Source organism: Periplaneta americana, chromosome 14 (genome assembly GCF_040183065.1).
Source record: "Periplaneta americana isolate PAMFEO1 chromosome 14, P.americana_PAMFEO1_priV1, whole genome shotgun sequence".
NCBI classification, from domain to species: Eukaryota; Metazoa; Arthropoda; class Insecta; order Blattodea; family Blattidae; genus Periplaneta; species Periplaneta americana.
In genome coordinates this window covers 107,818,032-107,831,495 of record NC_091130.1, presented here as the reverse complement: position 1 = coordinate 107,831,495, position 13,464 = coordinate 107,818,032, and the positions used below count along the sequence as shown (strand labels likewise).

At 33.7% G+C, this 13,464-nt stretch overlaps 1 protein-coding gene across 6 annotated transcripts in view; it reads left to right on the top strand.

Annotated features, from left to right (window-relative positions):
- The window catches only part of LOC138713635 (methylcytosine dioxygenase TET-like), a 102,209-nt gene that overhangs the window by 19,163 nt on the left and 69,582 nt on the right, over nt 1–13,464 (top strand). For all 6 annotated transcript variants that reach the window (XM_069845891.1, XM_069845890.1, XM_069845888.1 and 3 more), the window contains exon 2: nt 4,261–4,701. In XM_069845891.1, coding sequence (XP_069701992.1) covers nt 4,261–4,701 — 441 coding nt within the window. The remainder of the gene's footprint in view (nt 1–4,260; nt 4,702–13,464) is intronic.

The window sequence follows — 13,464 nt, the reverse complement described above, 5'->3', positions numbered from 1 at the left end:
TGTAACTGTTGCTAAATTCTAACAAATCATCTTTTTAATTTTGCGATAATATTGTACGAAGCATGGCATAATTCTTTTTTGTGACTGTACATGCAATGATCTGGAAGACTTTCTCTATTCTTTGTTCACACATTGGGGATGAAGCTTCTCTAACCATGTCACTTTTCTGTGCTTATTGTCAAGGAGCCCCACAGGTTACTGACCTTCTGTACTGTTACTTCTTCCAACCCTCTTGCATTTTCGTTCATTTATTCTCAGTTTTGTGCCAACATGCCAGTACAGTGATAAAGGACAGTGCAAGTAGAATAAAACTGTGAATAATGTAGTGTTGATTTATTTTCACAAAATACCGTTTATTTATTATGAATTTTGTGTTAAGCCAGTATAATGTTAAAGAACAGTGCAGATGAAGTAAAACTGTGCGATTTAATAAAAAAGCCTGGATGACCAGTTCTATCATGGAAGAGTGGCTTCACAATTTTAATGGAGCAATGAAACGTCTTAAGTCGTAAGGTCATACTGTTTTTAGACAATGCTACCTGCCATCCAAGGATTTGTCTAACGTGAAGTTAATCTAGTTACACAACCGATGGGTCAGGGTCCAATTTACACTCTGAATTGATGCAGGGCGTGAAGGAAATCCTACAATGTTCCCTTCAAAAAAAGTTGCGGCAATGCACTTTAAAAGAAATGTGGGGCCGAGAAACTAGGGCACAGAGAGAGAGAGAGAGAGAGAGAGAAGCAGCAATTACTTATGATCGCGTTTTGTTTTAGTGAGGTTTTACTGTATTAATAATTTAACATATTTAATGTCTACTGCCTTTTGTTCACTTCAAGTTACTGTGTTGACATGTTACTGCCTGTACTACTGAATTGACAACAGAAATTACAGCTGTGCATTGGTAAGCTATCCCTTTTAGATATAGTGTGCTTTGATCCTAGCCTGCGGAGAAACAGTCAAGAACAGTACAAGCCTGCATGATATGACGATGTAACTCACCTTACCCGCGTAAAGCAAGTTCAAGAATTAATTCAGCCTGTACTCATCTCTAGTGTGCTACCATCAAGAACTGTGAAAGCCAAGAGGAGGAAAGAAATTCAGATGAAGAAATATAGAGTGACATCTGTGCCAAGCTTCCTATATGGCAACGAAACTTAGATGGTTAATAAAAAAAACAATACAGTAATAAAGCTTATTATCAGACTTACAAAGAATGGACAGTAATAGATGTTCAGTGCTGACATATAAATATACAAGTCCAATGGAAAAGGGAAATGTGAGCCACTCTAGAAAGAGATGGACTTAGGAAAACTAAAACAAGCCATTTGTCTTATCCATATAATAGTGATATCATATGATGTTACCTTGTAGGACTAACACTGAAGCAGTAAATTGCTTTACAGTATTAGACATTGGAGGTGGATTACATTGTACAATGAAGATGATTAATAATTGGTGGAAAATTGGCAGGATAATGACAGGAAAGATAACTGTGCTCCATGGAAATGAGATCTAGACACCGTTTTTATCATCATATATTCCATTTGGGATTTCAATTGGGGTCTCTGCTGTGGAAAGTCAACACATTAGCTATTTAGCTATTAGCGCCCTTATTTTACTTATATTATACACACATTAACTTCCAGAAACCGTAAATTAATTTTATAAATATTTCAAGTAGGAATTTAAGTATTTTATTTTGAGATGTATTTGATTATAAAATACTCAAAGAAAATTTACACAGTGTCGAAATTCTTTGTTCATCTCCCCTTCTTAAAATTTATGTACACTTCTAAGTAATAGAACTGAATTTCCTCACATGTAAATTATATTTATTGTATTATGGACATCATATTGTTTACTTACATCTGATGTTAATGACTTTTAACTATTCAAATTTTTCTTAGAAAAGTGGACACGAAATTCATAATTTTGTTAGAAATTAACTTCTTAACTGGATATGGAGCTGTAATATTTGTAAGAAATTAAGAGTGAATTTGAAGAGAGGCCTTAAAATTTCCATAAATAACATATTTTGCTTTCGGTGTATGTTCTGTTTATCTATGAAAAAGTTATCAGTGTGCTATTAATAAACATTCCTTTTGTAACTAGTAGTTTAATACAAATCCGTTCAGTCATTTCCTGCCCTTCACATAAAACTGACTTCATTTCATGTATTTGAGAGTTTTAAAAAAAATCTTGCTTGCAAAACATAAGCTTCATTGGACTGAAGTAAATTTATTTCATGTACATTTATAACGTATTTTATGTTTTATACTTACTTGTAACATTTCCAGTGTTATGAATCGGAATTAGAATATTATGATGTTTCCTTTTTAATTGCATGTAAGTAATGTTTATGCTTGCTTTTGTTTTACCTGCTAAATATAACTGTCAATTGTTTCTAGCAGCAGTAGTGGTGATGGTTGTGGTAGTAGCAGCAGCAGTAAAATTCACAGCATGTAATATTAACTGCTGAATATTTTACTTCATATTTTCTTTTGTAATATTCTGAACACATTTGTCTGGCTAGGATATTTAAAAATTGATTCTGTAACATTAATTATTATGAAAATTAGGTAATTCATTTTTCACCTTTTTCATATGATCGTTTGAATTTAGAATTAATAAACTCAGCTTATAAATAATTCTCAACAGTGATGGCTTAGTTGTGGTATGTTAGTTACGATGTACTGTACTAACAGGTGGAAGAGACGAAATGCTACTGCTCGACCAATAATCTAGCAGCCTCTGCATGCTGTAGACATTACCTGTCTCCCGCCAGACTGTGATTGTATTTTCTGGCAAGATAAACTCAAAAAAGTTTACCAGTGTTGTAAATGCTGGAAATAGTGATCTGCATTCAAGCATGCTTCATATTTCTTCGGCACATTCCCGGATGTTTTCTGTAGTTAATTTTGACTTTCAGTATTTATTGTCAGTTGTTTTCCTGCAATTCAGCCAAGGTGTAAGGATTGTTTGCATAACTTACACTCTTAATTTCCCCTGCAAATAAAAATCACATAGATTCAGATCAGAAGAACCTGAAAAATACCAAAGCCATTATGGACAGTTTGCAGGTACCAATTATAAAAATTTATTGTAATGCATCTTCTGGGAGCTAAAGCTGAAGCACTGTATGAATTGTGTACAGTTTTAACTTGCACAGTTTGGTTGCGTGTTTGAACTGAGGTTTTAGCCACCTCCCTCCTTGGTGAGCTAATTGATGTAACGATTTTTTTAGGGGTTTGTTCAAATCTGAAAACTTTTCTTTTTTGTTTTTTTTTTTTTTTTTTTTTTAATTCCCTCTGGTAAGACCCATTTATGACACAATTTAGCAGCGTGTTGAACTGAAGTTTTAGACACATCCGTCCTTGGTGAGCTAATTGATGCAACGATTTTTTAGGGCTTTGTTCAAATCGGAAACTTTTTTTTTTATTCCCGCTGTTAAGGCCTATTTATGTACTTGAGACTTCTTATTTTGAACCGAACCTGTCTCGTTATCTTATCCTGCACAAATGAATTGGAAAATTGACAATGGAATTTTCTGCGACACATGCGTTGTTTTATACTCTATGTCATGACATAACTCACACATACGACACTGAAACCAATACTGAAAAATGAAAGAAGTGGGATCTATTATGAGGGTAAACACGCCATAAAACCTGAGAGCAGGTACAGGCTTGCTGTTTTCCTTGAACCCCAGTGGCATTTCGTCTCGTCCACTCTGTGTATTGATATTTCTATTATAGGTAACATGCCACAGTAATTCAAAATGATAAATTATTAGTAATATTTTGCAAAATATATTTTTAAAAGTTTAACAAATTTTTTTTTTGTATGGTTCATAATTATTGCTTGCTATACTGGTTCACCATATAATCATTTAGAATTTACTTTTTCCCATTGTGGTATTTTTATTTAGTAGCAGAGCAGTTTATATAGTGTTGTTTAGTAGAATGTATATTGTTTTTGGACGAAATTATCGACTTCAGTATATTTCTGTATATTGAATTTCGAAATAATACTGAAATTTTTAAATAGCTCATAAATAGTTACCCAATAGTACTTTGTTCAGTTTTACTTTGTAAACATTCTTAAATAACAATAAGTTTGCATTAATTTCTTGCTTATTTTACTTTATTTTAATAGTAGATATTGTTTTCTTTTTTGCAAGATTCTTGTGTTTATGTTATCACTTATGCAAGATAATTTATTAATAGTTTGTCCCTTCCTCTTCCACTCTCGCATTATAGCCCTGGCTTGATTCCATACCAATAATCAATCCTGCTACGTCATCCACTGGAAATATCAACTCATTACCGCAGCATGGATTATACAGCCAAGTTGGAAGTCCATCACCGTCTATGACAGATATAGCAGGTGATGAAGATTATGATAACAATAACAACAGCTATGAAGCTTCACAGCACCAGGATGGAACTCAAAAAGTTGATCCAAAGGAAAGTTTTGGTCTTGGAGATGTTTCCAGTGTCAGTATGGATGGAGCACGGATGCCAAAAAAACGCAAAAGATGTGGAAAGTGTTCAGGTTGTACGACAGTCGGTAATTGTGGTCAGTGTCCTCCATGTAACAGCATACGAACACATCAAGTCTGTCGACAACGCAGGTGTACCAATCTGATGATGGAAACTGTAACCAGTCCAGGCAATAAAAGAAGCCGCAGTAATGCACAGGTTGGTGTGCACTAAAGATTAATTCAGGCTCGAGTTGCTTCTGTCCCTGCCAGTTTTGAGAATGGCACACATCAAACAGTATTAGTAACATTAAATGACTTTGCATAAAGACTAACCACATTTACATGTGTAACACTAACTACATTTTGAGACTTTCATGGTGTTAGCATGGCGCGAGATTTTTGGGTTTTTACATCATGTTATAGATGTAGAAATATCCAATGTTTTGGAGCAACATATTGACTCATCGAATTAAGGAGACCCTATCTGTGGAATCCACTTCGTACTGGACAGCTCTTTGTAATCCTCCTAACAGATTGGCGTCCCTACCCTGATTGTGGGATTGATATGTTGCTCCAAAACATTTTTAGGTATGTATGCATCTATAACATGTTGCAAAGTTCATTGTCCTTACACCACTATATTACACTTCTTTTATCCCCTAAGTTGATCTCGATGTTTCGGTGGTTATCATGCTCTCAATTAAATCCAGAATGTTTTAGTTCAAATCAGGAGACAGTGAATTTCATTTGAAAGGGACATCAAATATTGAATGTGTGAAACACTATTCTCCTATGGGAGGCCCTTGTCAAAATTACCAGCTGATTCTTATCCACATAAAAAATTAAACTTAATACTGCCGTATTACAAAAGTCCAACAAGATTTTAATTGATCATATAAGGAAAAATTTGAAAACTAAACGTACAATAAATTGTATGTTTTTTTACACTTGATTTATATTATAATACACTTTTAGTTATTGTATCCAAACAAAATCCTAGCACACATGCGAAACTATTGCATTCAATTGTCTATTTTGATTTAATTTGATTTCTAGAGGATATGCCAGTATGTGCTAATTGTTTTACCTGATAAATGCTGTTAGTCTTTTAAGTTGAATGAACATCAAAGTCCACACCTATGGAGTAACGGTTAGCGTGTCTGGCCGCGAAACCAGGTGGTCCGGGTTCAATTTCCTGTCAGGGCAAGTTACCTGGTTGAGGTTTTTTCTGGGGTTTTCCCTTAATCCAACATGAGCAAATGTTGGGTAACTTTCGGTGCTGGATCCCAGACTCATTTCACCGGCATTATCACCTTCATCTCATTCAGATGCTAAATAATCTAAGATGTTGATACAGCATCATAAAATAACCTACAGTAAAACCTCGATAAGACGCGCGCGCTTATTACGCTATCCCACGTAATACACTTTTTTTTGTCCGGTCCCTGCACATTTCATATATAACACCTTTATAAAATACCCCGTTTGTTGTGCTCAAGTCCCGCATAATACGCTGCTTTTGTGGAATATTTTCGATGTAATTTTCAGCAATGTACTGTAACAGGAATGAAACATCTTGGTCACTGAACTCACTGGTGCCATTAACCTGAAAAGTATTGGTATTCGACCCTTTACCTGCACATTTAAACCTTCATACTTCATACCTTAGTACACCCCACCCTCTTGTTACGCTCTCTTATTAGACTCTTTACCTGCGCGCTTAAAGTCTAATACAGTTACAATACCTCACCTCTTGCTAACCCTCTCTCAAACAGCATTCCTCACTCGGCCGTAATAAAATTCTGGAAATTTTTGCTGGGCAGTTTGTTGTCCTTTAGTGTATTGAAGTGTCTGTGAATGTGATTTCAATGAGTGTTAAACGAAAAGTGCTTTCTGTGTCGGAAAAATTGGAAATCTTACGAAAGTACGATAAGAACAATAATCTTACTCAGAAACAACTCTCTGATTCATTAGGAATCCCATCATCGACATTAAGAACGATAATAAAAAATCGCGACTCAATCACTACAGTTGCGACTTCATCGGGAGGATATAATCGCAGGAAACAAGTGTGGTAAACATGATGACTTGGAGAACACGTACAAGGCAAACAACCTATAAATGACTTTTTTTCTGAAAGAATAAAATACAGTACATATTGTAAATGTATTTGACGTACAGTACAGTAATTACATAATGGAGTAGTACTATATTATCTTTCATGAATCATCTATTTGAATAAAGAAAAATGGTAATAGATACTGTATATAAGTCAAAATTAGTATACCCACCTAATATGCGGTCCCGGTTAATACGCGGTTTACACGCGGTCCCTTGAACAGCGTCTTATCAGGGTTTTACTGTACTAAAATAAAATAAAAAATGAGTTTCAAATCCATCTGTAAATTTACACAGAAGTGAATATTGTAGTGATGGAAATTTGTGCAGTGTGAGTCTGGCATCAGTATTCAACAGCTATGATCGGCCTTCTCTTGTTCTTTCTTTATATTTAAGTACCCATTTTTGCCACCAGCATAGCTCAGGTGATAGGCAAGTTTGGCTGCTGATCCAGAACTGCTCTTGGGCGTGGGTCTGATACCTGCTTGGACTAATTACCTCCTTAGGTTTTTTCTTTCTTCAACTGTAAAACGAATATTAGCTAATCACATGACGAATTCTCGGCCTTATCTTGCCAAATACCATCTCGTCTCATCATTCCATTAGTGCTAAATAACCTAGTAGTTGATATAGCGTCGTTAAATAACCAGCTTAAAAAATGTATCCTTTGAATGTGTTGTTGAATAATTTCAAGGGAAAAATTGCTTTACAGAGAGCTTTACCTGAAAGACTAGATTTGCATAATGTGTTGTTGTTGGTCAACTGTCCGAAGACAGGTCTGGACCCCACAAGTGACACCAATAAGACATCACTCATGAAGCAACTAGGCCAGGAGATAATGGGGTAGAGTAGCCAGCTTCTTTCCCCCTCCATTGCATACATTGCTGACGAGTTACATATTACACTAATCATACTTCAGATGTATACAAACAATTGTTCTACCTCTGACACATATTGTCAAGTGAGATATACTACCTGATGTACATATCCAGAAACAAAATTTGTTACTGAGCATGTGCAGTATGTTATACAGACGTGGACAAATTATTAGCAAAATGTACGATTTTTGTTACATAATTTTACAAAATTTTACTTTTCAATTTTGACTGCAGTTGACAATTTTACATATTTCTGAGTACTATAATCATAAAAATGTCAACAGTAGTCTAAATTGAAAAGTCAAATTTTGTAAAAATATGTAACAAAAATCGTACATTTTGCTAATAATTTGTCCATGTCTGTAATTGAAACTTGGAAAACTCAGGTGGCCCAGATTTTGTTTTTGGGTCTATACATATCAGCCAGTACTGCAATCAGAGGTTTTGAATGTGTTAAGGTAATAAAAAAATAATATTTTAACCCCTTACTGCATGGGACAGTCTTGCACACACCGGTTTAATATTCAAATAACTTAAGTACTTTCTTTCTCAATTGATGTCACATATGGTCAAATCCAATTCTTGACTGTGCCATATCTGTCCCAGTATGCAGTTTGAAATATTATATGCTTATATTATAAATTATATGAATATAAAACTGGTATGTGCCATATCTGTCCCAGAATGTGATAAGGGGTTAAAACATATTGCAGGTATTTATTATTAGCTTATTAGCATACATAAGATTGCGTCCATTTGTAAGACATCTAGAATGTAAAAATACAAAGTTTTTCTTTTGAAGAATCCTACAAATATAGAGGGTGAAAGTGAAATAACCCTGTAGATTTTCAGAGCAAATGGCTCATGTTGTATCTAAGAAAAAAGTGTAATGCCATATGGGTGGAAAGTCCATAGTTTCTCAGAAAAAAATGTTCCCCTCCCCCGAAAGTTTAACACCCTCTTATTCGGTAACAGTTGCGAGTAGGATCGTTATTTTTGTCCATATTGATAGAAAATTTAATAAATATTTACCACTCTGACATATTTCAATTACATGGACTGTTTTCATGTAAATTTAATTTAAAGACCACTAATTTGAAGCCACTGATTGATGCAACCAGCTTGCAACATTGTAGTCAGAAAGAGAGACAGGAGGTAGTTCATTAAGATAGACATACCCGAGTTCGTTGACCTTTTACATCTGTTTTACGAGAAGAAACAGGAGTGTGTTAGCGGTGGTGTTGCCGGACTGCTGAAACTTCCGACGCAGTTTTCTGGTTAACCATGCATTTGATCACAAAACAATATATACCAGTAGGTTTTCTATTGATTTAAGTGTACCCTGTGGTCCTTTTCAACTCACAAAATTATTTCACTTCCATCCTCTAACAACATTTTCATAACTTTTAATATTGTACTTGTGTTGGCTCAGAGTCTTTGTTGATTTGTCAGATTACACTATTGGTTTTCTTTTTAAAAATCGTTAAGATTTTTCAGTTATGTAGTTTAAATAGAAAGCTAAGTAAGGTTATTTTAAAGTATGTAGTATCTAGTTAATATTTCTACTCTGATTGATTCATTTGACGCTTGCAAGCCCACTGCAAAAACAGCTTGCTGTTTTTATTATGTCTAGAATTGCTCATAACAGAAAGTTGTCAAATAAAATTAATTAATATGGATACACTGTAAATGAGATATTAAAAGCATTCAGAAAATATAAACGAAATGTACAGTAATTATTGGAATTTTGTGTAAATATGCAGAAGGCACTGGCTGAGATATGGATTTGCAGTGTATGCAGGAATTATGTCTTGAATCTTTGTGTTACTTGTTTTGGCTTGAATTGTATCGCAAAAGGATAGGAATCTTGGCAAGAAGAAGAAAAATTTTTAAAAGTCAGTATACAGTAAATTGCCATGTTTGTTTGTTTTCTTTCTTTCTTTCTTTCTTTCTTTCTTTCTTTCTTTCTTTCTTTCTCATTAAGGAACAGCAAGGTGATGAAAATAAAAGACGAAAACTGCTACGTAAATGGACAATCCTTCTATGAACATGGTATGTACAAAGGTATAAGGGATAGGGAATAAAACAGGAGAATTAATAAATAGCTCAAACGAAATGAAACAAGACATAATTATTCTGAGCTACAGATAAAAGGAAATGAAGTAGAAATACAAGGTCCTTTTTTGCACTCCTACAGTGAAGTACCAAAGGCGAAAGGGGTCAAACAAGGAGTGTCAATTGTAATAAGAAAAAAGTAAAAAAAAAAGTAATATGAAAAAAGTTGGAAAGCAATAGACGAAAATGTAGTTCAGTTAAATATAAATTTATTGAAAGAAATGTAGTTATTTTGGGAATATTATATAATGTTAGCAATGATGGAAATAGAAGAAAGAAGAGTTTTCAGTAAAATTAAATTGAATTTTGTCTGAAATAGAAAATAGAGAAATAATAATGGCAGTGGATTTTAATGCTAGAATTGGAAAGAAAATAAACAACACAGTTGTGGGCCCATTTGGCAAAAACAATGTAAATGATAATTGTGAATGACTGATAGATATTTTTGACCGAATTTATTAAAATTTTTTAATGGATTTTTTTGCACACAAAGAAATACAAAAGAAATCAGGAAGCCTTACAGTTAAAATTGATCCTTGATTATAATATTCATAAAACAGAGATCAGATTTGAAAGTTTAAGATGTTAGAGCATATAGGGGGGCAGTTTGTGGAAGTGATCACTATTTAATAAACTCCATGATCTTATGCCCATTTATGAACAGCAAGATTAAGGAAATGGATAAAACCCAAAAGGAAAAAGTTTAGAATAGAAAGGACGAAATTTTGATAAGATGTTGTTATTCATGCAGAAGAAAAATGAAAAAATGGAGAAGTTGGGACATATTGACTATTTTTGCAAGTGTTCAGAGTATCCTGAAATTCGTTCACATGGACTAAATCGTGAGAATCCTGGATGAAAATGGAGACAAAATATTATCGATAAAATTTCGTCCAAAAAAATTTTAATTACACAATTGGGGAACACTACACAACATAGAATGTCTTAGTAATCTACTGTAATGTAATGTTTACTGTATTTCAGCAAATCTTATGTGTTTTATTCTTCTTCCTCCAACTATCACCTCTCTCATGTTCTGAAAACAGTTCTTCACTAAATCCTCCAAGCAGATGTTGAACAGAGTAGGTGATAAAGGGCATTCTTGTCGTACTCCTCTCTCTATTCGACTTCCCTCTGACATTTCTTCTGCTATCCTGACTTTGACTCTTTGTTTCATATAAAGATTATTTAATAGCCTGCTCTCTTTTCAATCCATACCAATTTTCTTTAGGATCCTCATATGTTTATTCCAATCCACTATATCAAAATCCTTTCCCAGGTTCACAAATATTACACGCATTTCTTTAATTTTCTCTAGGTATCTTTTGTTGATTTGTTCACAGCAGTCCAATTTCATCTCTCTTACCTTTTCCCTTTCTGAAGCCAAACTGCTCTTCTCCCAACTGTCCTTCCATCATACAATATAAACATTGATTCAGTATTCACAGGAAAATCTTTGCTGAATGTGACATCAAGCTGATAGTTCTGAACTCAGTACATTTCTTGGCATTATTTTTCTTCGGTATTGGCAGCAACACTGTCTCTGTGAAATCTTCAGGCCATTCGTCTTTCTAATATATTTCGTAGCATAATGATAGAATTTCTTTCGTGCCTTCACCCAAGCATTTCGCTAATTCAATGGGGATTTCATCAGCTCTTGTTACTTTCTCATTCTTCAGTTCTCTAAGTGCTAGCTCAGCTTCTTCTCTTAAAATAGAAGTTTTTTTTCGTCTTTTGATATGACTGCTTCATCTTATAAACCTAAGTCATATTTCGTCCATCTGTCCAGTATTTCTTGTTTGTTATTTCATTGTCGATTTCGTCTTCTATCAACCACATAGATTTCCTGTTCTTATTTGTGAAGTCTATTAAATCATATCTTCCTTTTCTCTCTAGATTCTCTATTTCCTTATGCTTCTAGCAAAACTATGAGAAACTAAACAACAACCGGTAGTATAACTGTTTTATAAAAATTAATTTAAATGTTAAATTATTGTACTTCTGTAATTATTGTAGCCTTACTGTATAATATTTTTTTTAGTTAAAAATGAATTGTTTGTTTACTTCAGACTTATTCTTCTACTGATATACTTTTGCAGAAGTCACATTCTCTTCACAGTGTTATTTTTGTAAGTGACAAAAGATTATCAAACTAGATTGTATTTAATCTGAAATTAGCTCCATCTTCATGTAGCTCTTGCATAACATAGTGAAATTCTTACAACATTTTTCATTTTATTTTCACTTCATGAACCAACTTCTTTTTGTGATTACACAGTGCGAAAAGCTGTACCAAATGATCATCACACATCTCTTGCTGATATTGTGGACTGGGTATTTATAGCTTACAGTACATAGCAAACACAGTGCTATGTGCACTTTAACTTTACACATTATCTGTATATTCAAACATTTCCAGAAGAAAAGGATCTCCTGGAGGAGTAGATGGAAGAATGAGCTTGTGAAAGATTGACTTGAGATGGGTATTGACAACTCAGATGATTTGGCCACGGACATAGTGGAGACACTTTGTGAAATCTGCATGGAATCTACATGTGCCATAATGCCTGATTGATTGATTGATTGATTGATTGATTGATTGATTGATTGATTGATTGATTGATTGATTGATTGATTGATTGATTCTTTTTCGCGAACATCTTAAGTGTTCAATGCTAGAGGCTGTAACATACATATGTAGAACACAGGTACAGCAAAGAACAGTATAAGCAGGCTCTGCTCATAGTTAAGGATTTACTTCTGTTTGATTGCTTTTTTTAAACATGCTTTCATTTAGGTAAAATGTATTATATTTAATTAATGAGTATACTTCTGAGAGATTTTATTGTAGGTAATGAATTTAAAAGAAAAGGCTATACACAGAGAGAGAGAGAGAGAGAGAGAGATGGCATGTCAGAAACCTCTTTTTCATACCAGTATTCATATAAGACATGTTTTTCGTGAAAATGTCTAAATAGAGTTCTTTTTGCAGCTTCTCAGTACTTCTATAATGTATAATGAGAAAGTAAAATACACTAGGAAATAAGTTTAAGAACTCCATCCTAAAATCGCATATTCTGTTAATAGTTTCTGTGACAAATAGTTATGAGATGTTATTAATGATTTATCGACGAAGTTCTCAAAGTGCAGACAAAACCTTTAATAATGATATTTGTTCTTGGTACGAGGCTAGTTCCAGATATGTGATTTTGCCAGATAATTGAATAAATATATTTAAAAACCTGTTCATATTCTTATTATGCCAACTGTTGAAACTGCAGCCATGTAAAGCTTATTTCTCAATTACTTGATCATAACTAAATAACATAAAAACTATGTGGATTTTCTTTATTAAAACACATCACAACAGAAATTATACACTAATTTTAGGTTCAAATATTCACTGAATATTAAAGTTCGTGCGACCTTCCAAATGTGACAACACTGACAGCTTGGCTGTGACAATGCAGAACACAGCAGTGCAGTTGTTTTGGTATTGCTGATTAATTGGATGCCTGTTACGATGGCTTTTACTGTACTTCTGTAAGTAAATGCATATGTGGGGACAAAAGAGAAAGGAAAAGTAAGAGAATGACTGTACAAATGAGGGGTGGATGAATTGATTGATTTCCTTATTTGTTTAATTAATGATTGATTGATATGTGCGTTTGTTTGTTTGTTAAAAATGTTTCTTAATGTTACGTAGAACTTAACAAGTTAGGATAATATCTTATCTTGTATGAAATATTTTCAGTTCTTGATAATTTCGTATAACTGAAACAGAGGTTGCCATTTTATTTTTCAGTATTCTCTGCTTTTCCACGTCCTTTCATAATTGAAACCCATTCTTGTTTAACTATCTCTAATAT